General features: G+C 42.0%; 1 protein-coding gene across 1 annotated transcript in view; it reads left to right on the forward strand.

Moving 5' to 3' along the window:
- snx27a (sorting nexin 27a) overlaps positions 1–21,157 on the forward strand; it is a 38,436-nt gene extending 17,279 nt beyond the window's left edge. The window contains exons 6-13 of the mRNA XM_038971636.1: positions 5,364–5,442; positions 5,744–5,907; positions 8,201–8,290; positions 12,203–12,352; positions 12,516–12,644; positions 15,328–15,387; positions 16,557–16,605; positions 17,205–21,157. Coding sequence (XP_038827564.1) covers positions 5,364–5,442; positions 5,744–5,907; positions 8,201–8,290; positions 12,203–12,352; positions 12,516–12,644; positions 15,328–15,387; positions 16,557–16,605; positions 17,205–17,272 — 789 coding nt within the window. The 3' untranslated portion in view covers positions 17,273–21,157. The remainder of the gene's footprint in view (positions 1–5,363; positions 5,443–5,743; positions 5,908–8,200; positions 8,291–12,202; positions 12,353–12,515; positions 12,645–15,327; positions 15,388–16,556; positions 16,606–17,204) is intronic.
- Positions 21,158–22,461: the final 1,304 nt, after the last annotated feature.

Here is a 22,461-nt window from a genome sequence, read left to right on the forward strand (position 1 = left end):
TTCTTAAGAACTAGGGAGAATTTCAAGATAAAGAAAAATAAGGAATGGGAGCTAATCACGGGCAAAATCCTAGAGGAAAACCTGGAACAGTATGCTTTCCACCAGACCCTGGGAGATGAATTCACCTTTCAGCAGGACAATAACCTAAAGCACAAGGCCAAATATACACTGGAGATGCTTACCAAGACGACATTGAATGTTCCTGAGTGGCTTAGTTTTGACTTACATGGAGTATACAAAACATTGCTCTTTCCATGACAGACTGACCAGGTAAATCCAGGTGAAACTATGATCCCTTATTGATGTCCACTTCAATCTGTGTAGATGAAGGGGAAGGATTTTTAAGCCTTGATAAAATTGAGACATGGATTGTGTGTGCCATTCTGTGATTGAAGTGCCTTTTGAACAGGTTATGGTAGTAGGTACCAGGCGCACCAGTTTGAGTGTGTCAAGAACTGCAACGGTGCTGGGTTTTTCACGGTCAACATTTTCTCTGTGTATATCAAGAATGGTTCACCACCCAAAGGATATCTAGCCAACTTGAAGCATTGGAGTCACCATGGGTCAGCATTCCTGTGGAACAATTGACACCTTGTAGAGTCCATGCCCTGACGAATTGAGGCTGTTCTGAGGGCAAAAGGGGGTGCAACTCAATATTAGGAAGGTGTTAATCAGTAAATTAGACATTGAAGTTGAACCCTGTAAGAATCTTGCATCTACAGTGCATTTGGGAAGTATTCAGACCCCTTTTTCCACATTGTGACGTTACAGCCTTATTCTAAAATTGATTAAATTGTTTTTTCCCCTCACCAATCTACACACAATACCCCATAATGACAAAGCAAAACGTTTTTTATTTTATTTAAATGTTACTGAAACGTCACATTTTACATAAGTATTCAGACCATTTACTCAGTACTTTGTTGAAGAACCTTTGGCAGCGATTACAGCCTCGAGTGTACTTGGGTATGACGCTACAAGCTTGGCACACCTGTATTTAGGGAGTTTCTCCCATTCTTTGCAGATCCTCTCAAGCTCTGTCAGGTTGGATGGAGAGTGTTGCTGCACAGCTATTTTCAGGTCTCCAGAGATGTTTGGTTGGGTTCAAGTCCAGGCTCTGGCAGGGCCACTCAAGGACATTCAGATACTTGTCCCGAAGCCACTCTTGCGTCGTCTTGGCTGTGTGCTTAGGGTCGTTGTACAGTCGTGGCCAAAAGTTTTGAGAATGACACAAATATTAATTTCCACAAAGTTTGCTGCTTCAGTGTCTAGATATTTTTGTCAGATGTTACTATGGAATACTGAAGTATAATTACAAGCATTTCATAAGTGTCAAAGGCTTTTATTGACAATTACATGAAGTTGATGCAAAGAGTCAATATTTGCATTGTTGAACCTTCTTTTTCAAGACCTCTGCAATCTGCCCTGGCATGCTGTGAATTAACTTCTGGACTACATCCTGACTGATGGCAGCCCATTCTTGCATAATCAATGCTTGGAGTTTGTCAGAATTTGTGGGTTTTTGTTTGTCCACCCGCCTCTTGAGTATTGACCACAAGTTCTCAATGGGATTAAGGTCTGGGGAGTTTCCTGGCCATGGACCCAAAATATCGATGTTTTAGTTATCACTTAGTTATCACTTTTGCCTTGTGGCAAGGTGCTCCATCATGCTGGAAAAGGCATTGTTCGTCACCAAACTGTTCCTGGGTGGTTGGGAGAAGTTGCTCTCGGAGGATGTGTTGGTACCATTATTTATTCATGGCTGTGTTCTTAAGCAAAATTGTGAGTGAGCCCACTCCCTTGGCTGAAAAGCAACCCCACACATGAATGGTCTCAGGATACTTTACCGTTGGCATGACACAGGACTGATGGTAGCGCTCACCTTGTCTTCTCTGGACAAGCTTTTTTCCAGATGCCCCAAACAATCGGAAAGGGGATTCATCAGAGAAAATCACTTAACCCTAGTCCTCAGCAGTCCAATCCCTGTACCTTTTGCAGAATATCAGTGTGTCCCTGATGTTTTTCCTGGAGAAAAGTGGCTTCTTTGCTGCCCTTCTTGACACCAGGCCATCCTCCAAGTCTTTGACTCACTGTGCGTGCAGATGCACTCACACCTGCCTGCTGCCATTCCTGAGCAAGCTCTGTACTGGTGGTGCCCCGATCCCGCAGCTGAATCAACTTTAGGAGACGGTCCTGGCGCTTGCTGGACTTTCTTGGGAGCCCTGAAGCCTTCTTCACAACAATTGAACCGCTCTCCTTGAAGTTCTTGATGATCCGATAAATGGTTGATTTAGGTGCAATCTTACTGGCAGCAATATCCTTGCCTGTGAAGCCCTTTTTGTGCAAAGCAATGATGACGCCACGTGTTTCCTTGCAGGTAACCATGGTTGACAGAGCAAGAACAATGATTCCAAGCACCACCCTCCTTTTGAAGCTTCCAGTCTGTTATTCGAACTCAATCAGCATGACAGAGTGATCTCTAGCCTTGTCCTCGTCAACACACCTGTGTTAACGATAGAATCACTGACATGTCAGCTGGTCCTTTTGTGGCAGGGCTGAAATGCAGTGGAAATGTTTTTGGGGGATTCAGTTCATTTGCATGGCAAAGAGGGACTTTGCAATTAATTGCAATTCATCTGATCACTCTTCATAACATTCTGGAGTATATGCAAATTGCCATCATACAAACTGAGGCTGCAGACTTTGTGAAAATTTATATTTGTGTCGTTCTCAACTTTTGGCCACGACTGTACTGTTGGAAGGTGAACATTCACCCCAGTTTGAGGTCCTGAGTGCTCTGGAGCAGGTTTTCATCAAGGATCTCTGTGTACTCCTTTCATCTTTCCCTCTATGCTGACTAGTCTCCCAGTCCCTGCCACTGAAATACATCCCCACAGCATGATGCTGCCACCACCATGCTTCACAGTAGGGATGGTGCCAGGTTTCTTCCAGATGTGATGCTTGGCATTCAGGCCAAAGAGTTCAATCTTAGTATCATCAGATCAGAGAATATTGTTTCTCATGGTCTGAGAGTCTTTAGGTGCCTTTTGGCAAACTCCAAGCGGGCTGTCGTGTCTTTTTACTGAGGAGTGGCTTACCATAAACACCTGATTGGTGGAGTGTTGCAGAGATGGTTGTCCTTTTGGAGGTTATCTCATCTTCACAGAGGAACTCTAGAGCTCGATATGTGGGACGCTAACGTCTCACTTGGCCAAAAGCCAGTAAAAATGCAGAGCGCCAAATTCAAATAAATTACTATAAAAATCTAACTTTCATGAAATCACACATGAAAGACACCAAATTAAAGCTACACTTGTTGTGAATCCAGCCAACATGTCATAATTCAAATAGGCTTTATGACGGAAGCACAACAAACGATTATGTTAGGTCAGAGCCAATTCACAGTAGAACACAGCCATTTTTCCAGCCAAAGAGAGGAGTAACAAAAAGCAGAAACAGTGATAAAATTAATCACTAACCTTTGATCTTCATCAGATGACACTCATAGGACTTCATGTTACACAATACATGTATGTTTTGTTCGGTAAAGTTCATATTTATATCCAAAAATCTGAGTTTAGGCGGGATGCTACTGTCTCACTTGGCCAAAAGCCAGAGAAAATGCAGAGCGCCAAATTCAAATAAATTACTATAAAAATCAAACTTTCATTAAATCACACATGAAAGATACCAAATTAAAGCTACACTTGTTGTGAATCCAGCCAACATGTCAGAATTCAAATAGGCTTTTCGGCGAAAGCAAACGATGCTATTATCTGAGGATAGCAACAGAGTAAACAAAGAGAGAGAAGCATATTTCAACCCTGCAGGCGCGACACAAAACGCAGAAATATAAATATAATTCATGCCTTACCCTTTGACGAGCTTCTGTTGTTGGCACTCCAATTATGTCCCATAAACATCACAAATGGTCCTTTTGTTCGATTAATTCCGTCGATATATATCCATTTATTTGGCGCGTTTGATCCAGAAAAACACAGGTTCCACTTGTGCAACGTGACTACAAAATATCTCAAAAGTTACCTGTAAACCTTGCCAAAACATTTCAAACTACTTTTGTAATACAACTTTAGGTATTTTTTTACTTAAATAATCGATAAAATTGAAGACGGGATGATCTGTGTTCAATACAGGATTAAAACAAACTGTAGCTAGCTTTCTGGTCACGCGCCTCTAACAAACAGTACACTTCAAGTGACCCTCGTTCAAGATGGCCGTACTTCTTCATTACACAAAGGGAAAAAACTCAACCAATTTCTAAAGACTGTTGACATCCAGTGGAAGCGGTAGGAACTGCAAGACGGTCAATTAGAAATCTGTATTCCCAATGAAAAACCATTTAAAAGAGTGACCTCAAAAAAAAAAAAACATCTGAATGGTTTGTCCTCGGTTTCGCCTGCTAAATAAGTCCTGTTATACTCACAGACATGATTCAAACCGTTTTAGAAACTTCAGAGTGTTTTCTATCCAAATCTACTAATAATATGCATATCTTATCTTCTGGGGATGAGTAGCTGGCAGTTGAATTTGGGTATGCTTTTCATCCAAACGTGAAAATGCTGCCCCCCTATCCTAGAGAAGTTAATATGCTCCAGTACTTTTCAAACTGTTCGTATACACCCTTTTAAAGAGACAATTTTCAATGTAATGCATCTCAGTAGGTAAATAGAGATTGTACACAATGTAGAAACGTAATTTCACCAATTACAGTTTTTTTTGTATCAATTTAGCATTGTAATAAACAAATCTTTACAGGGCTACATATTAGTTTAAAAAATAAAATGTAAAACTGATCCTAGATCAGCACTCCTACTGAGACACTATGTCAATATGGGCCCTGTTCAGGAGGATGTAACATTACAGAACTTTCAGATAGCAATCATATCATTTGTACAATTTCTGTGTCAGATATAATAGGGAAATGTCAGCTCTATTAATTATATTTATATCTGCAACATTCAGTACACCACTGAATGCACCCCTGATTTAACCAATCAATAATAATAATACATTTTGTTTTAAGAGCTTTTCAAGATGCCCAAAGTCACTTTACATACACCATGAAATCAGCAGGATAAACAAAATCACATATTAAAATAAGTATTTAAAAGTACACTAAACAGGATAGATTAACCATGGAGATATTCATCAAATCATCATGACCCTGGTTAGTTGAATCATCAGGTGGGTTAATGCTGGGCTGGGACAAAGGCTTGCACTCCCAGGACCAGAGTGTATAACACTCGATCAATATCAATACATGGCTCTTATGCGACTGAATGGTGCTTAAATATCAATAATTGATAGGCCGCCACTGTACTTTCCCTCTCTCTATTCCCCAGGCTTTAGTGATGAAGGTTGGTATGGACAGCATCATGGCCAGCTACTTTGCCCTCTTTGAAGTCATCAACCACTCCTTTGGTAAGACCATTCATCTGTTTATTCATTCATTTATTTTGGAGTCCACAGCTACTCCATGTACCGACCCCTTTACCTTTCACCTTTACTCTTCTGATCAGTACAGTTGCATCTCAGTAGTCTAAAGTGGCTTCCTCTCCCGGTCTCCTTCCATTCAACTGCACCGATCTGAAATGACGGGAAGGAGACGAGGAAGCGAAACCTCTCTAGTCTATTGAGATGCACCCTCCAGTCAGTTTGTAGACTACTATATTTTTTTAACGGTATGGAAATAAATAGGCTGCCCCTCTCCATCTTTCCCTAGTGCGAAAACTGGCCCCCAACGAGTTTCCCCACAAGCTGTACGTGCAGAACTACACATCAGCTGTGCCGTGCACCTGTCTGGCCCTCCGCAAGTGGCTTTTCACATCTCAGGAGGAGGAACTTCTCAGGGACAACCCGCTGGCCGTCCACTACTGCTTCCACCAGGTAAGGGCTCCCTCTTGGTAGTCACCTGGAATGCATTTCAATTAACAGGTGTGTATTGTTAAGTTAATTAGTGGAATTTCTTTCCTCAATGCGTTTGAGCCAATCAGTTCTGTTTTGACAAGGTAGGGGTGGTATACAGAAGATGGCCCTATTTGGTAAAAGACAAAGTCCTTATTATGGCAAGAACAGCTCAAATAAGCAAAGAGAAATGACAGTCCATTACTTTAAGACATGAAGGTTAGTCAATGCGGAACATTTCAAGAACTTTGGAAGTTTCTTCAAGTGCAGCCGCAAAAACCATCAAGCGTTATGATGAAACTGGCTCTCATGAGGACTGCCACAGGAAACGAAGACCCAGAGTTACCTCTGCTGCAGAGGATAAGTTCATTAGAGTTACCAAATAAATGCTTCATAGAGTTCAAGTAACAGACATCTCAACATAAACTGATCAGGGGAGACTATGTGAATCAGGCCTTCATGTTCGAATTGCTGCAAAGAAACCACTGTTAAAGGACACCAATTAGAAGAAGAGACTTGCTTGGGTCAAGAAACATGAGCAATGGACATTAGACCGGTGGAAATCGGTCCTTTGGTCTGACATTTTTGGTTCTAACTGCCGGGTCTTTGTGAGACGCAGAGTACGTGAACGGATGATCTCCGCATGTCAAGGCACACTTAACCAGCATGTCTACCACAGCATTCTGCAACGATACGCCATCCCATCTGGTTTGGGCTTAGTGGGACTATCATTTGTTTTTCAACAGGACAATGACTCAACACACCTCCAGCCTGTGTATGGGCTATTTGACTGAGAAGGAGAGTGATGGAGTGCTGCATCAGATGACCTGGCCTCCACAATTTGAGATGGTTTGGGATCAGTTGGACTGCAGAGTGAAGGAAAAGCAGCCAACGAATGCTTTTTGAACAGTCTTGTAGGAGTTCTCACACATGATGAGCACTTGTTGGCTGCTTTACCTTCACTCCACGGTCCAACTGATCCAAAGCCATCTCAAGTTGATGTTGAGATGTGTCTGTTACTTGGCCTCCACAATCACCCGACCTCAACCCAATTGGTTTGGGTAGAGTTGAACCGCAGAGTGAAGGAAAAGCAGCCAACAAGTGCTCAGCATATGTGGGAACTCCTTCAAGACTGAAAAGCATTCCAGGTGAAGCTGGTTGAGAGAATGCCAAGAGTGTGCAAAGCTGTCATCAAGGCAAAGGGTGGCTACTTTGAAGAATTTAAAATCTGAAATATATTTAGATTTGTTTAACACTTTTTTTGGTTACTACATGATTCCATATGTTATTTAATAGTTTTGATGTCTTCACTATTATTCTACAATGTAGAAAATAGTAAAAATAAAGAAACCCTTGAATGATAGGTGTGTCCAAACTTTCGACTGGTACTGTGTATTATTATTATCTGGGTTACTGTATTCAGGGCCTAAAATGTATGTTTTCTTTTAAAAACTGTTGCATGTAGATGGATAAAAAAAATCTACCAGCCAAAATACTTTTAACCAAACTGTCAGTTGAGACAAAATATTCAGCTGCCCTTTTAAGGGCGGGAGGTTCCCGTGATAATGGGGCCAATGAAGTTGTCAAGTGTGTGTCTGAGATTTGGGATCTGACTAGGCTGAAGCAGCAGACTCAAACTAACATTGAAATACAACCGAGCTTGTGAACAATGTAAATAGCCAAGAAAATCTCGCTTTGTAGACTTTCCAGCGAGTTAGACCAACTTTTATGCCTGTGTGCAGCGCCTCCAAAAATGAATCGATCAGCACTTCACTGTGTGCACAGTTACCCAGCCAGGCAGTGTTGCTGCGTGAGGTGGAATATAGGATTTGTATTTCTTTGTGCAATTAGCAGCTACAGTATGAAACAAAACAGCAGAATTACTTTTTTAAACATCTACTGCAGCATTTTCTTGCTAGAAAATTTCAACTCGCACATGTGCTCATACTTGACTTTTGACTTTATTTGTTATGCGAATGTAATACTCGCACTGTAGAGCCCTTCAAGTTTACTATCCTCCACGTGGCTGGTGAAAGGCATTCATACCTAAATCTATCCTCATTTGGCAGGTGGCAAATGTTAATTTTATGCTCTGCTGTATTACTGGTCCTGAGTCAGTGTTAGGCTACTGTATAATACTGATCTGTGGTCAGTTTCAATGATATTATCGCCCACTACTGCTTCCCAGTGCCACTGCTCTGAGGTCAGTGCTAGATTAGATGAAATGTGGTCTCTAACAAAGCCCCTTTCTCGCTCTCTCTCTCTGTCTGCTAAGGCATTGGATGACGTGAAGAAGGGATTCATCAAAACAGAAGACAATTCTTACCAGCTGACGAAACTGGCAGAGCAGCGCAAGATGGCCATGGTTAGTCCCTTTTTCTAGTCTCTCGTTTCTATTCTCTTCCCATTGCAAGTGGTCCTCTGTAGCTCAGTCGGTAGAGCATGGCGCTTGCAACACCAGGATAGTGGGTTTGATTCCTGGTACCACACGTACGTAAAATGTATGCATGCATGACTAAGTCGCTTTCGATTAAAGCGTCTGCTAAAAATGGCATATATTATTACAACTCATAAACAGTATGAGAATGTGTGGGTCAAGGATGTATAACAGTGTTTCACATACTTTTTATAGTTCCGTACCTCTTCAAACATTCAACTTCCAGCTGCGTACCCCCTCTAGCACCAGGGTCAGCGCACTCTCAAATGTTGTTTTTTTGCCATCATTTTAAGCCTGCCACACACACACTATAAGATACATTTGTTTAACATAAGAACTCGTGGGAAGTGACAAAGACCTCTTATAGGACCAGGGCACAAATAATAATAATCAATAATTTTGCTCTTTATTTAGCCATCTTACATATAAAACCGAATTTGTTCATCAAAAATTGTGAACAACTCACCACATGTTAATGAGAAGGGTGTGCTTGAGAGGATGCACATAACTCTGCAATGTTGGGTTGTATTGGAGAGAGTCTGTCTTAAATAATTTTCCACACACAGTCTATGCCTGTATTTACTTTTCATGCTAGTGAGGGCTGAGAATCCACTCTTACATAGGTACGTGGTTGCAAAGGGCATCAATGTCTTAACAGCACGATTTCCCAAGGCAGGATTTTCTGAGCGCAGCCCAATCCAGAAATCGGGCAGTGGCTTCTGATTTAAATTCAATTTTCACAGAACCGCTTGTTGCAATTTCGATGAGGCGCTCCTGTTCAGATATAGGTAAGTGGACTGGAGGCAGGGCATGAAAGGGATAACGAATCCAGGTGTTTGTGTAATCCGTTTCGGGAAAGTACTTGCGTAATTGAGCACCCAACTCACTCAGGTGCTTCGCTATATCACATTTGACATTGTCCATAAGCTTGAGTTCATTTGCACACAAAAATCATACAATGATGAAAAGATCTGTGTGTTGTCCTTGTTAATGCAGACAGAGAAGAGCTCCAACTTTTTAATCATAGCCTCAATTTTGTCTCACACATTGAATATAGTTGCGGAGAGTCCCTGTAATCCTAGATTCAGATCATTCAGGCAAGAAAAAACATCACCCAGATAGGTCAGTCGTGAGAAACTCGTCATCATGCAAGCGGTCAGACATGTGAAAATGATGGTCAGTAGAGAACTTTAAGCTAATCTCTCAATTCAAAAAAACGTGTCAATACTTTGCCCCTTGATAACCAGCGCACTTCTGTATGTTGTAAAAGCGTTACATGGTCACTGCGCATATCATTGCATAGTGCAGAAAATACACGAGAGTTCAGGGGCTTTGCTTTGTAGTGTCCAAAACATTTTTCAAGCTGTCAGGCATTCCCTTGGCAGCAAGAGCCTCTCGGTGGATGCTGCAGTGTACCCAAGTGGCATCGGGAGCAACTGCTTGCATGCGCGTTACCATATCCTCTTCTGGTTTGCAGAAAAGGATGTGTTCCTTATTTGACCCCCCATAAACGTAACAGACATATACCAGGAGCTGTGCCAGGCCCGCCACGTCTGTTGACTCATCCAGCTGTAACGCATAGAATTCACTGGCTTATATGCGAAGCAGTAATTGTTTCAAAACATCTCTTGCCATGTCACTGATGCAACAAACAGTGTTGTTTAAGGCATTGTCTGTATAGTTTTTTTGGCCTTTTCCCCCAGCATTGTCCCAGCCATATCCGCGGCAGCAGGAAGAATTAAGTCCTCCTCAATGGTATGGGGCTTGCCTGTCCTAGCCACTCGGTAGCTCACCATATAAGACGCTTCTAGACCCTTCTTATTAATGGTATCTGTTGCTTTTATACATGTCTTACTACTTGAAAGTCTTAATTCTCGCTCAAACTCCCGTGGCTTATTTTTCGAATTTCAAAAATGTTGTTTCTAAATGTCTGTGCAAGAGTGGTTTCATCGAGTTGTGAGAGTGCTTTTGCATATATAACACACTGTGGCTGAGGAAAGGCACTACTCCCAATATAAGTGAACCCCAAATCAATGTAGTTCTCATCATATTTGCGCCTCTTTGATGGTGCAACGTCCCCGTCTGTTGTTCGGTGCTTTCCTGGGTAAGGGGACAGTAGCTCTTCGGCTGCAACAGATTCACAACTGTCAGTTTCCATGCTAGCTGGGCTAACAACATGTAGAATTACTGATGCTAGCATTGGATGTCCTCGTGGAAGCAGAACAACTTGCCGTCGACAGGTGCAGGTGTAGTACTGCTGGTAGTAGCAGTACTACCAGTAGAGCTGTTATGTGTCTCTATGGACACGGGCCTTACTTTTTTTAACCATTTATCCATTTTCGAGCAAACGCAATGAGCAGCAGCTACGTTTGGCTACATAAGGACCGTTAGTGGAATTACCACGAGAGAGTAACGGTTAATGTGATTGGATGTTAATTATTTGACTAGGCTACCTGTATTTGACATTGTTGTTATTTTGCTGAACACTAGATGGTTTCATTTTATTTTTAGCAGTGAAACGAGGCTACTCAGTCGCGAGAGGAAAAACTTCACCCAAATTTATAGCCCCGTTGGAAAATATAAATGGACTGTTTGAAAATGTGAAGATTACAAAAAAATATAAAATGTGAATCACATTTTTATTTGACGTACCTCTGACCGCATTGCGCAGTGCCCAGTTTGGGAATACCTAATGTATAAGGTTTTGAAAAGGGAAAACTATTTAATTTGAAACACTTTGTTCCCTATGCGCTTTCAGGATTTGTCGCAAAAAAAATTTAAAACATGTTTTTTTTATGTGATTGTTAAATTGACCTTCAAAAAAAAGTCATTCTGTGCGACCATTAAAAAAAATCTGACCATTATTTCATGTAAAGAAGTATTCAACCTTTTTTAACATTAAGTTTATAAGTCATAGTATAATAAAAAAATCCACTTATGACTGGATAACCCCTCATTTTGAATGACTGTCTAGTAGTCTGGGTAGCCATTTGATTAGATGTTCAGGAGTCTAATGGCTTGGGGTAGAAGCTGTTAAGAAGCCTTTTGGACCTAGACTTGGAGCTCCGGTACCACTTGCCGTGCGGTAGCAGAGAGAACAGTCTGACTAGAATGGCTGGAGTCTTTGACAAGGGCCTTCCTTTAGGGCCTTCCTCTGACACCGCCTGGTATAGAGGTCCTGGATGGCAGGAAGCTTGGCCCCAGTAATGTACTGGGCCGTACGCACTACCCTCTGTAGTGCCTTGCGGTTGGAGGCTGAGTAATTATACGTTCAAACATAAATGTTTTTTTTTTTAAATGCATTAAAACTGTATTATTCGACATATTACAATTTTAAGAAAAAGTAAGGTGTTTCTGTGCAATATCTTTTAAAGACAGTAATCTCCACATTGCGTAGACACATTTCTAATATTAAAACAGATGTGATTTAAATTTAGAATTACAAGATTAAATGTTTGAATCTCATGAATTGTTTGAACAATTAAAGACAAAGAAATGATCACTTTGTAGCAGAAGTTGTAACACAAACTCATTGAAGTTGACAATAATCAAACTTGCATTCTTAAAACAGTGTGTTTTGATGTCGCACTAGTGTGACATGAAAGCAGCCCAGTCTGTGTCGGACAGCTGAGATGCTCTTAAGCTGAAGGGCTCAGGCTCACTGATCAGTGACTTCACATCTCCTTCATAGTAGATGTCTGGCACAGAGGGCTATTCTCAGTCAATTTACCTGGGAAAATAAGGGATATAGAAATAAATAAATGAATATGTATATTGAATGTGTACGTGCCTGTTTGGTGCCTACCTGTGTGGTTGATGGCGATCTATCTTGTCTGTCAGTACCTGAGTCTGCTGCGCTCCTGTGAGGGCTACAACGAGGTCATGTTCCCCCACTGCGCCTGTGACTCCCGGAGGAAGGGCCATGTCATCACGGCCATCAGCATGCACCACTTCAAACTGCACGCCTGCACAGAGGACGGCACGCTTGAGGTGAGTGAGATTGGAGTGTGTGTGTGTATACACTGACTTTTATTGTGTGTGCCGTCCTTCTCTCACATACAGAACAAAATGAAAAACATTTGAGTGTATGTCTGTGTATACTCTGGCTCATACTCTGTGTATGTACTTACCATTCTCTCTCCCGCCCCATCAGAACCAGGTGATAGCGTTTGAGTGGGTGGAGATGCAGCGCTGGGACACTGACGAGGAGGGCATGGCGTTCTGCTTTGAGTACGCCAGGGGGGAGAAGAAACCTCGCTGGGTCAAGATCTTCACACCATATGTGAGTTTACAATATACAATAAACAAACAAAATACACTAGGACATCTCCCATAAATCACTGCTTTAATATATTCAGCCATCAATGAGCAATTCTCCTTTGCCAAGATGATCCATCCACCTGACAGGAGTGGCATATCAAGAAGCTGATTAAACAGCATGATCATTACACGGGTGCACCTTGTGCTGGGGACAATAAAAGGCCACTAAAATGTGCAGTTTTGTCACACAACACAATGCCACATTTGTCTCAAGTTTTGAGCGAGAATGCAGTTGGCATGCTTACTGAAGGAATATTCACCAGAGCTGTTGCGAGATAATTAAATGTTCACTTCTCTACCATAAGCTGCCTCCGATGTTTTATAGAATTTGTCAGTACGTCCAACCGACATCACAACCGCAGACCACATGTAACCACGCCAGCCCAGGATTTCCACATCTGGCTTCTTTACCTGCTGGATCGTCTGGGACCAGCCACCCAGACAGCTGATGAAAATGTGGGTTTGAACAAACAAACAAAGTATTTCTGCACAAACTGTCAGAAACCATCTCAGGGAAGCTCATCTGCGTGCGCGTCGTCCTCACCAGGGTCTTGACCTGACTGCAGTTCGACGTCGTAACCGACTTTAGCGGGCAAATGCTCACCTTCGATGGCCACTGGCACGCTGGAGAAGTGTGATGTCAACGTTGTGAACAGAGTGCACGATGGTGGGGTTGTGGTTTGGGCAGGCATAAGCTATGAACAACAAACACAATTGCATTTTATCGATGGCAATTTTAATGCACAGAGATACTGTGACGAGATCCTGAGGCCTATTGTCGTGCCATTCTTCCGCCGCCATCACCTCATGTTTCAGCATAAAGCACCTCCCCATGTCGCAAGGATCTGTACGAAATTCAATGTCCCAGTTCTTCCATGGCCTTAATACACGCCAGACATGTCACCCATTGAGCATGTTTGGGATGCTCTGGATCGACCTGTACGACAGCGTGTTCCAGTTCCTGCCAATATCCAACAACTTCGCACAGCCATTGAAGAGGAGTGGGACAACATTCCAATCAACAGCCTGATCACCTCTATGCGAAGGAGATTTTCTGATCCACGCCCCAACATTGTTTTTAAGATATCTGTGACCTTATAACTTGTCCTTGTGGTAAAAAATTATGCGTGTAAAACAAAGCGCGAATGAAAAGTACATATCTCAGAGCATCGTAGCACCATCAGGTACAAAAACTTGACTTACCCAGTTGCGGCCCACTTTTTGGAGGCAGGCCACTCGATTTCGTCTCTGCGTTATATTGGCATCGAACATGTCACCCTCCCTAGGAGAGGGGGTGACCTTGATAATTTATTGTTAAAACGAGAGGCTGCCTGGATCTTTAACTTAAAGACCCTTGCTCCCTTCGGTCTCAACGTAGACTTTGATCTGAAGCCATTCTTGTGATTATTGTGACTTTGCCATTGTAATTGTTTGTAAGCTTGTGTAGTCTAAAATGAATCTATGATCATATGCTATCCATTTGTTTGTTTTTTGTATGCTGCTCTTTGTATGCCATTTTAATATTTGAGAATTAACCAATGATATTAGGCCACTCTTGGCCATGATTACAGACACCTGTGTGTCTTTTGACACTATATAAACGAGTCATCCCGCAGTGTTTGTGATTATACCCTGATGAAGACAGCTTGGCTGTCGAAACGTTGGATATTACATTTTTGCATCTGAGCTCCTAGAGTGTGCGGCTCTCCTTTTATTTTCAAGTTTTCTACTCCGCTAGCCAGCACCTCGCCTAAATAGGTGTGCGTTTCTTTTTCTTCAAGATATCTGTGACCAACCGATACATATCTGTATTCCCAGTAATGTGAAATCCATAGATTAAGGGCCTAATTTATTTATTTAAATTGACTGATTTCCTTCTATGAACTGTAACATGCTGACCACACTGCTTGCATCAAGGTGTGCGAGCATTGAATAAAATAAATGTATGCATACATGTTATTCAATCATTGCACTTCTTTGGACTTTATATGACGATTGGCATCTAACTTTCGTAATAAAGGTGTATTACCACGACCAACCAACCTCAGTTCATCTTTCAGTCACCTACGTGGGTATAACCAATGAGGAGATGGCACGTGGGTAATATGCTTCTATAAACCAATGAGGAGATGGGAGAGGCTGGACTGTGTTCAGCGTCACAAATAGAACTGACTTCTATTTTAGTGCTTGGCAACGCAGACGCTCATTGGTGCTCATTACTGCTCGTGCAGCGATGACTAGAAACGATTCAGTTGACCATTTTATGTGTGGATTAATTGTCGGAGTAGAGGACCTTGTGCATTTCAGGTAAAATAACAACACAATGTATTTATCCTATGACAAATTAGTTAGCAACGGCAAGCTAGCTAAATAGGACAAATTAGCTAGCAACTGCAAGCTAGCTAGCTAAATTGCCGTAAATGTTTAATGCTTTTCGACCTGTCCCCAAATGAATATCATTGGTTCAGAGTTTGTTTTGATATTTCAACCTGCGTGTCGGGATCGCGTTTGGTGTGGGGGGGGGGAAATCAATTTGCGCACGTGGACGCACGGTGTTGGCATGGTGTAACTTGCGTTTTTATATTTTTGTTAAGTGTATGTAGAACAGTTCATTCTAACAATGTGTTTTTGTCGTCTCTCCCCAGTTCAACTACATGCATGAGTGCTTCGAGAGGGTCTTCTGTGAGCTCAAGTGGAGGAAACAGGTAAGAGTCACACCCTTCCTTCTCCTCCAATACACAACTAATTGTCTGTATCCCAAATGGCACCTTATTCTCTTTATAGTGCACTACATTTGACAAGGGCCCCTATTAACCGGTCAACAAACGGTTACATTTTATCCAAACAGTAAAATTATGTGACCAACTGAAAATGTATCAGATCGGGCGGCAGGTAGCCTAGTGGTTAGAGCGTTGGGCCAGTAAACGAAAGGTTGCTGGGTTGAATCCCCGAGCTGACACGGTAGAAATCTGTCGTTCTGCCCCTGAACAAGGCAGTTAACCCACTGTTCCTAGGCTGTCATTGTAAATAAGAATTTGTTCTTCACTGACTTGCCTAGTTAAAGGTTAAAAAATATATATAAATTATTAAAGCATGTTTCACTACCAGCTTTTTGAGGTGCTCTCACGCTGGCTGACAGGTGATAAGCAATTTAATTCCACTAAATTATTCAAATGTACCTATAGACTGATGAGCATGACCGGTCAACCATTAACATCCCTAGTTTTAAAGCTAGTTTCCTGCAATTCTATGCATTTTGCCATGGCTAATGCAGTGTTCTTTTGATCAAACATAACAACAAAGTTAATACTGCTCAATTCATTTTTTAATAAACAAATTATAATTATTCTAGTCTAGCTTTTTTGTTGGTGATTATTAGTTCTTAAAGATTGTAGTATAAAAAAATTAAAAAAAGATATTGGTCCATTATCTTTTCTACATACTTTTTATTGTTATTTTTTACGGATTCGACTTAAGCGACCCACCCAAAGATTACAATGGCAGAACAATTCCATTGTCTTACAATGTTGTTTAAATAAAAAATACATGTTGTATCGTCACACCAAATAGGTGAATTGAAATGCGTTGTTTTACAGGGTCAGCCATAGTAGTATGGCGCCCCTGGAGCAAATTAGGGTTAAGTGCCTTTGTGTGCCTTAAGTGACATTGACAGATTTTTAACCTTGTCGGCTCAGGTATTCGAACCTGCAACCATAGTTACTGGCCCAACGCTCTAACTGCTAGGCTACCTACTGCCCTCACCATTTTAGACAATGGATTTTACAACATTAGGTACTCTAAATGTCCATTTCCCACTCTCTCCGCCAATGGTTATTTTCTAAAACTCTTTCTCCTTTCCCTCTCCACATGTTAGGTTGAAGAGGAAGCCTCTGACAAAGACAACCAGAACTGTAGTAACAACGGTAAGTGTGCTCTGGAAAGCCTTGTTGTCCAACATAAACCACATCAACCGTTCACAATGCTGCTGATAAGAGGCTACTTATTTCACGACTTTTAACAGTCCACTATACTCAGTGACATGAAAGCTTAAAGCAACCCCGTCCAATATTCCCAGTAGGTAAGAATGAGTGAGAACAGAGCAAAGTTGATCATCTCCTGAGGCGAGGTGTACAGGAGCACATATACAGGTGTATGCTTATGAGCATAAAAGAACAGCAGCCATGTGGTCCATATCAAAGGTCACTTCCTTCCCAGGCACAAAGATGAATAAACCCAGACTGGCAGGTATTTACCCTGTGGGAGACTGTCATACAGCAAAGGCAAATGAACAGCAAAGTAATATGAATGGGAAATGCAAAGTGACCAGTAAAGACAAGTGAACAGCAAAGGAATGTGAATAGCAAAATAACAGGAAAGGTAAAGGGCAGCAAGTAACCAGCAAAAGCAGAATTGTAGAGTGGACACTGGACACTATGTCTGCTGTGTTTGTTACATCTGCAGCTTCACTGTCAGGAAGGGAAAGTGGTTGAGTTTGGTGTCTTGAACCTTCTCTCTATTCTAGAATATCTCCCTGCTCTGGAGACACAGAAGGGATGGCGCCATCTAGGGGGCGAGATCGCCACATCCTAAATACTTCCAGAACCAGAATCGGTCCACTCACGCCATCACAGCCACAACCGAGATTGACATCTGCAAAAGAAACAAAAAAAACGAAGAGAACTTAGGTGATCCACTCCCCAAATGACAACTGGAAACTGATTTTTTAAATCACACAAACCCAGGAATTCTCAGATAGACGACGAGCAATGAAGGAGAAAAAAAAACATTAATGTCATTACTAGATGTTCATAGAATAGCATATACTTTTTCCTCCATGCATCACCCCTCCGACATGGGGCGGGACACTAGCTGAGTTCTGCCACCCCACTGGTTGAGGAAACAGAACAGTACAGTGCGATTGGTCAAGGTTCACACCAGTCTGCGGCACCATTGGAACTCCTTGACGCGATCAACCGATGAAACGCCAGCGAGGGAGCCAGCCGACATCTGCGACGTGATTGTGACGGGCAGCTCTGCCACACGTTTGGTCCGGGCCAATGCTTTCAATGTGCCTCTGGTCTACTGAACTACAAGCTGACATGCTGGGAAACAAAACGGAGGGTGGGCGGGACACCATTGTCACTGGCAATGGTTTTCCCTGATGCTGGACATTATCAGATGGATTAGGTTTTCTGGATAAGGGGGGGGGTAAGAAACAAAAGGGTATCTGTCAAAAGCTGTAGGCTATAAAAACAATTGATGCACAATATAAGCTCCCAGTAATTAGTTGTGTGGTTAACCTAACAGATTACTGGCAGCTTATCTATATGTGCAACTCTATTTTTATAGCCTATAGTTTACTCGCCATTAGTCAGCACATCTAACTTTTTGGGTACACAGCTTATGCTTTTCAAAAGCTTAGGAAACAAAAGTAACTGACTGGAGATGTAAGGGGTTATTGTGTTTTTGTTCATAAAAACAATACAGCTATGTTTTAGAAAAATCTGCTAAAGTGATATATTAATATAAGAGCTCAACTAATTCCTTATTCTAACCATGTGGAAAGCTTCCTTCTTGGCTTCTCATTCTTGCTCTATTTTTTTTCACATTTTCTAACCTATCTAACACACTCTAGTCTAGAATGATGTCTGTTGGCAGTTCACTACCGAAAGAGTGAACATTTTATCACCGTAAAAATGTTTGTGGTGATTCAGCAGAAACTCCCAAGTTCGGAAGTAAACTTGTGTTTTTCGGGGTTTGACCTTGTTTGAAGTCGGGGTTTGACCTTGTGAACTAAACGTTCAGAGAAACTAGAAACCAGCTAATATTTCCCGCACTCTGAGTATTGATCAACAAACAGACAGTGATGGAAGTAGTGTGTTGGGTGCCGTGCCTATCGCAGCCAGCAGAGAGCGGTAGAGTACTACTAAAGTACTATGTACTACTGAGTCAGTATTGAGCAGACATGACAGAGATTGCTCCGCTGGGCTCTGTAAATCAACCACTAAGTACTGCTCTACAGTTTGACCATTACCCGTGTGTGTGCACCAGTGTACGTGTGTGTCTGCGTATAAGTGGGACCATGGCCACAGTTATGATGCATGTTGTCTCTCTGCCCCTCATTGCACCTTGTCTAACCAAACGGTCACAGTATTAAGGTGGTGTGAGCATACGTCTCCAGGGGCATATTCATTACGCCGATTCTGTTGCAAAACCTGTCTTAAACGGAATGAAACTGGGAGGGACCTACCTGAATTTTGTAGATAGAGATATACTTTCTCTGTTTTGGTTTGGAAACGGTCTCCGTAATGAATACACCCCAGTGTTAACCTCAGTATTGTTAAGGCGGTAGGCTTGATTAAGATGTGATATATGGGGGTTTAGGTTTTGAGGCAGCAGATAAAGACCAGGGCGGCGTCCCAAATGGCACCATATTCCTGGTGTAGTGCACCTCTTTTGATGGCTCCGGTCAAAAGTAGTGCACTACATAGGCAATACGGTGCCACTTGGGACGCAACACAGAGAGGGTTGTGCAGGGTGACAGCTGTGCAGATAGATGGATGGGAGGCATTTCCCCTCCCCTAGTGAGCGCTGCCTTGCAGCCTTTTCAAGCTGTGTAAGGTTAGCTCACACCTCTTCCATGCCTCAGCCCCTCTCTCTCCTCCCTCTCTGTAGTGGAAACTATGTTGAAATAAAGGATATTACTGAAGTTTGACAGGTGTAACATTTTACCATTCTTAGTTGAATGGTTCTGCACTGCTTTCCTTCCGAGAGGAGAATAACCAATGACAAACGATACACTAGCATTTCCGTTATAAACACCACAGCTGCATTCTGAAAGAAATGCTAAAGATGTGCAATTGAGGTGCTGCCTATTTGTTTTGACAGCCAGGGTAATAGCCAATTTAGAGATGGATGACAAAGATAGCAGATGCTCTACCAGAACGTGTGTGTGATTTTGAGAGGAGGGAGAGGGACAACGAGCGTGTGTGTGTGTGTGTGTGTGTGTGTGTGTGCGCGCGCATCCGTTCTGCGTGCCAGTGTTCCGTTCTTCCACTCCAGGTTGGTCTGCCATCAGACTAGATGTGGTTGCCTTAGCAGCACTACGCTGTGTGAGCATGCCCAGTCTCGCCCCAGACCGCATAACAAAACTGACTCACTCACCCTTATAACGTATTCATGTTAATGTTCTTTACTGTTTGATGTCGTCACGATGGTATCTGTTCTTGTGAAGAAAAAAAAGCCTTTGACAGACTTCGGTCTACGTCCCTAGGCTGTAGCAGGTGCTGTCTGTTGGCTCTCATACCCTGGAAATACAGGGGCGCATGCATACCAATTCACATACACAGGTGCACGCACTTGTATGTGGAGTGGGTTGTCAGTGGTCCATCGTCATGGTTACAGGGAGTAGGAGCCAGTGAGATGCTGGGGATGCTAAGATGTTGTCTTTGTGACTCATTTGTTCCGAGCTATAATAACGCTAGTCACCTGTGCTTACTTTGTTGCATCTCTAATAATGTCAGTTGTAAGAGAGTGATCATGTCTCCCCGATCGAATGTATTTCAAAAGGTCTTTCACCCCTACATTTTTTGTTTGTTTGCGGTGTTATTAAAAGGTCAGTGTCCTCTGATAGCAGCTTGACACTGTTGTTGTAGATTCAGCCACCACCACATTACCATAAGAGTGAAAAAACGGGGCCACGTTCAGTAGCCAAACTCCTTATTCTACATGTCGGAATGGGGGTTTGTTCTACATACTGTGTTTTTATATCTGAACGTTCCAAAATGTTTTGTCCTGTTGAATGCACCCCGGCATTAAAGGATGGCACCCGCTTCTTAACACTTGAGCTAGGCATTCTAAACGACTAACTAACATGGTGGTGTAAGTGCTGTTTTCCGACTGTTAGCCTTCTTTGTGTAGGTAAAACATGGATTTCTGTTCTTTACGTTTCAGATGAGCAGGGCTTTTGTTCCATGGCAAGTATAATAGGCAACATTAAAACCTAGAAATGTTTATATTTTGTCTTCAGCATAACTTGTAAATGATTTCTAAAAATGTCCTTTGGATGAAAGTTCTCTCTCTCTCTCTCTCTCTCTCGTTCTCTCTCTCTCGTTCTCTCTCTCTCGTTCTCTCTCTCTCTCTCTCGAAACCTTTAATTTATTTCAGCAAATTATTAGAGCTGTGGGAAATCATAGCGTAGTGTCCTAGAACTACTGTAGGGTATTTGGGGAAGATAGACCTAACTAAAATATACACTGAGTCAAGTTTTGGAAGTTAAGCAGTGTTGGATTTACTCATCAAAACATGAATAAACAACTGATAGTGAAACACAAAATGGAAAGTTTTTTATATCTTAAAATATATGAAGGTTTAATAACCAATATAAAAAGGAAAAAATATTACAGGTTTGGAAATGTCATGTAGAGAAACATTGTAACATTATTTTAAATAAAATTATATATTGAAGAAAAATTGTGTTCAATGTTTTTCCTGTACTTTTTTCCTGTTCATCCCTAGGGCAAAGGCTATAATTGTTTGTGGTCACACACACTTGCATGCTGAATGTGAAGTTGGTAATTAGCTCAATTTCTTGTTGGAACAAGTCATTACCTCCTACTGTCATTTTGATAAGGTAATCAGGTGGTGCTTATCAATGCATGGACCATTATTCTCCACAGGGATATCACTGATGTCTGTGTTCTGCTCCTGTGAAGTCTTCATTACCCTCCTGGGCAGGGATGGACTGGCCAAAGGGAAATTCTGGGAAATGCCAGATGGGCTGGTCCATCTTTTGCCCAGTAGGCCTTATATATTTATTTTATTTGTTTATTTTGGGCAAAATTGTAATTATTTGGCTAGTTTTAGGGGTCGGTGTGGGGGCCTCAAAGGGAAAAAATAAGCTGGTGTGTTAGAAATGCCCGGGCCGATTTCTGGTCCCAGTCTATCCCTGCTGCTGGGGTGATGAGAAACTTTTCTGACTGATCGCTCTTTCTAAAAGTCAGATTTATAAAACCTGTCAGAATAGTGCCCTAAAAAACCTGTAGTAGGGAACACTGACAAGTTAAAGTTGATGGGCACTCCCTGCAAAGGTCTTTATTCTACTGTCATTGTGCTGTCAATCAGTCATACATTACCATGTTTCTGTGATGGCACTATGACTTAAGGCAGCTTGTTAGGCCAAGCACAGATGAAATGGAGTCTTACAACAAAAACAGTTATACAAATTATCCAGAATTGCTCATGTGATCCTTAATCGCTCGCTCCCCCTTAGCCTTAACAAATGGCTTATTTAGATTTCTCATTATGGTAGAGGTATGTTGGTTTGTTCAGGTGAATTTATATAGGGCTCAGGGGCCAATCGATTAGAGCTGCACTGCTGACTGCTCTAATCTTCAAGAGGCTGCAGCTGTATGTCAAACCTGGCACCCCAGTGGTAATGGGTCCCAATAAAGTCCCCGGCTGAGTCACAAATGGCACCCTATTCCCTACAAGGGCTGTGTTTACACAGACTGGCCAATTCTGATCTTTTGACAATAATTGGGCAAAAGATCAGAATTGGGTTGCGTGTCTAAACAGCCATTTTGCACTACTTTTGACCAGAGCCTAGAGGGGCCCTCGTTAAAAGTAGTGCACTATATAGGGAATTACATAGCTACCATTTACCTGATAGTACATTTTTAGGTTAGCAGTGATTTAATAGTGCTGAGCGATTAGTGCTTTTTGAGGTTGGTATAAACAATTATTTAAAAAATCATTGTGCATCATGTGGGTTGAATGCT

Source organism: Salvelinus namaycush, chromosome 32 (genome assembly GCF_016432855.1).
Source record: "Salvelinus namaycush isolate Seneca chromosome 32, SaNama_1.0, whole genome shotgun sequence".
Lineage (NCBI taxonomy): Eukaryota > Metazoa > Chordata > Actinopteri > Salmoniformes > Salmonidae > Salvelinus > Salvelinus namaycush.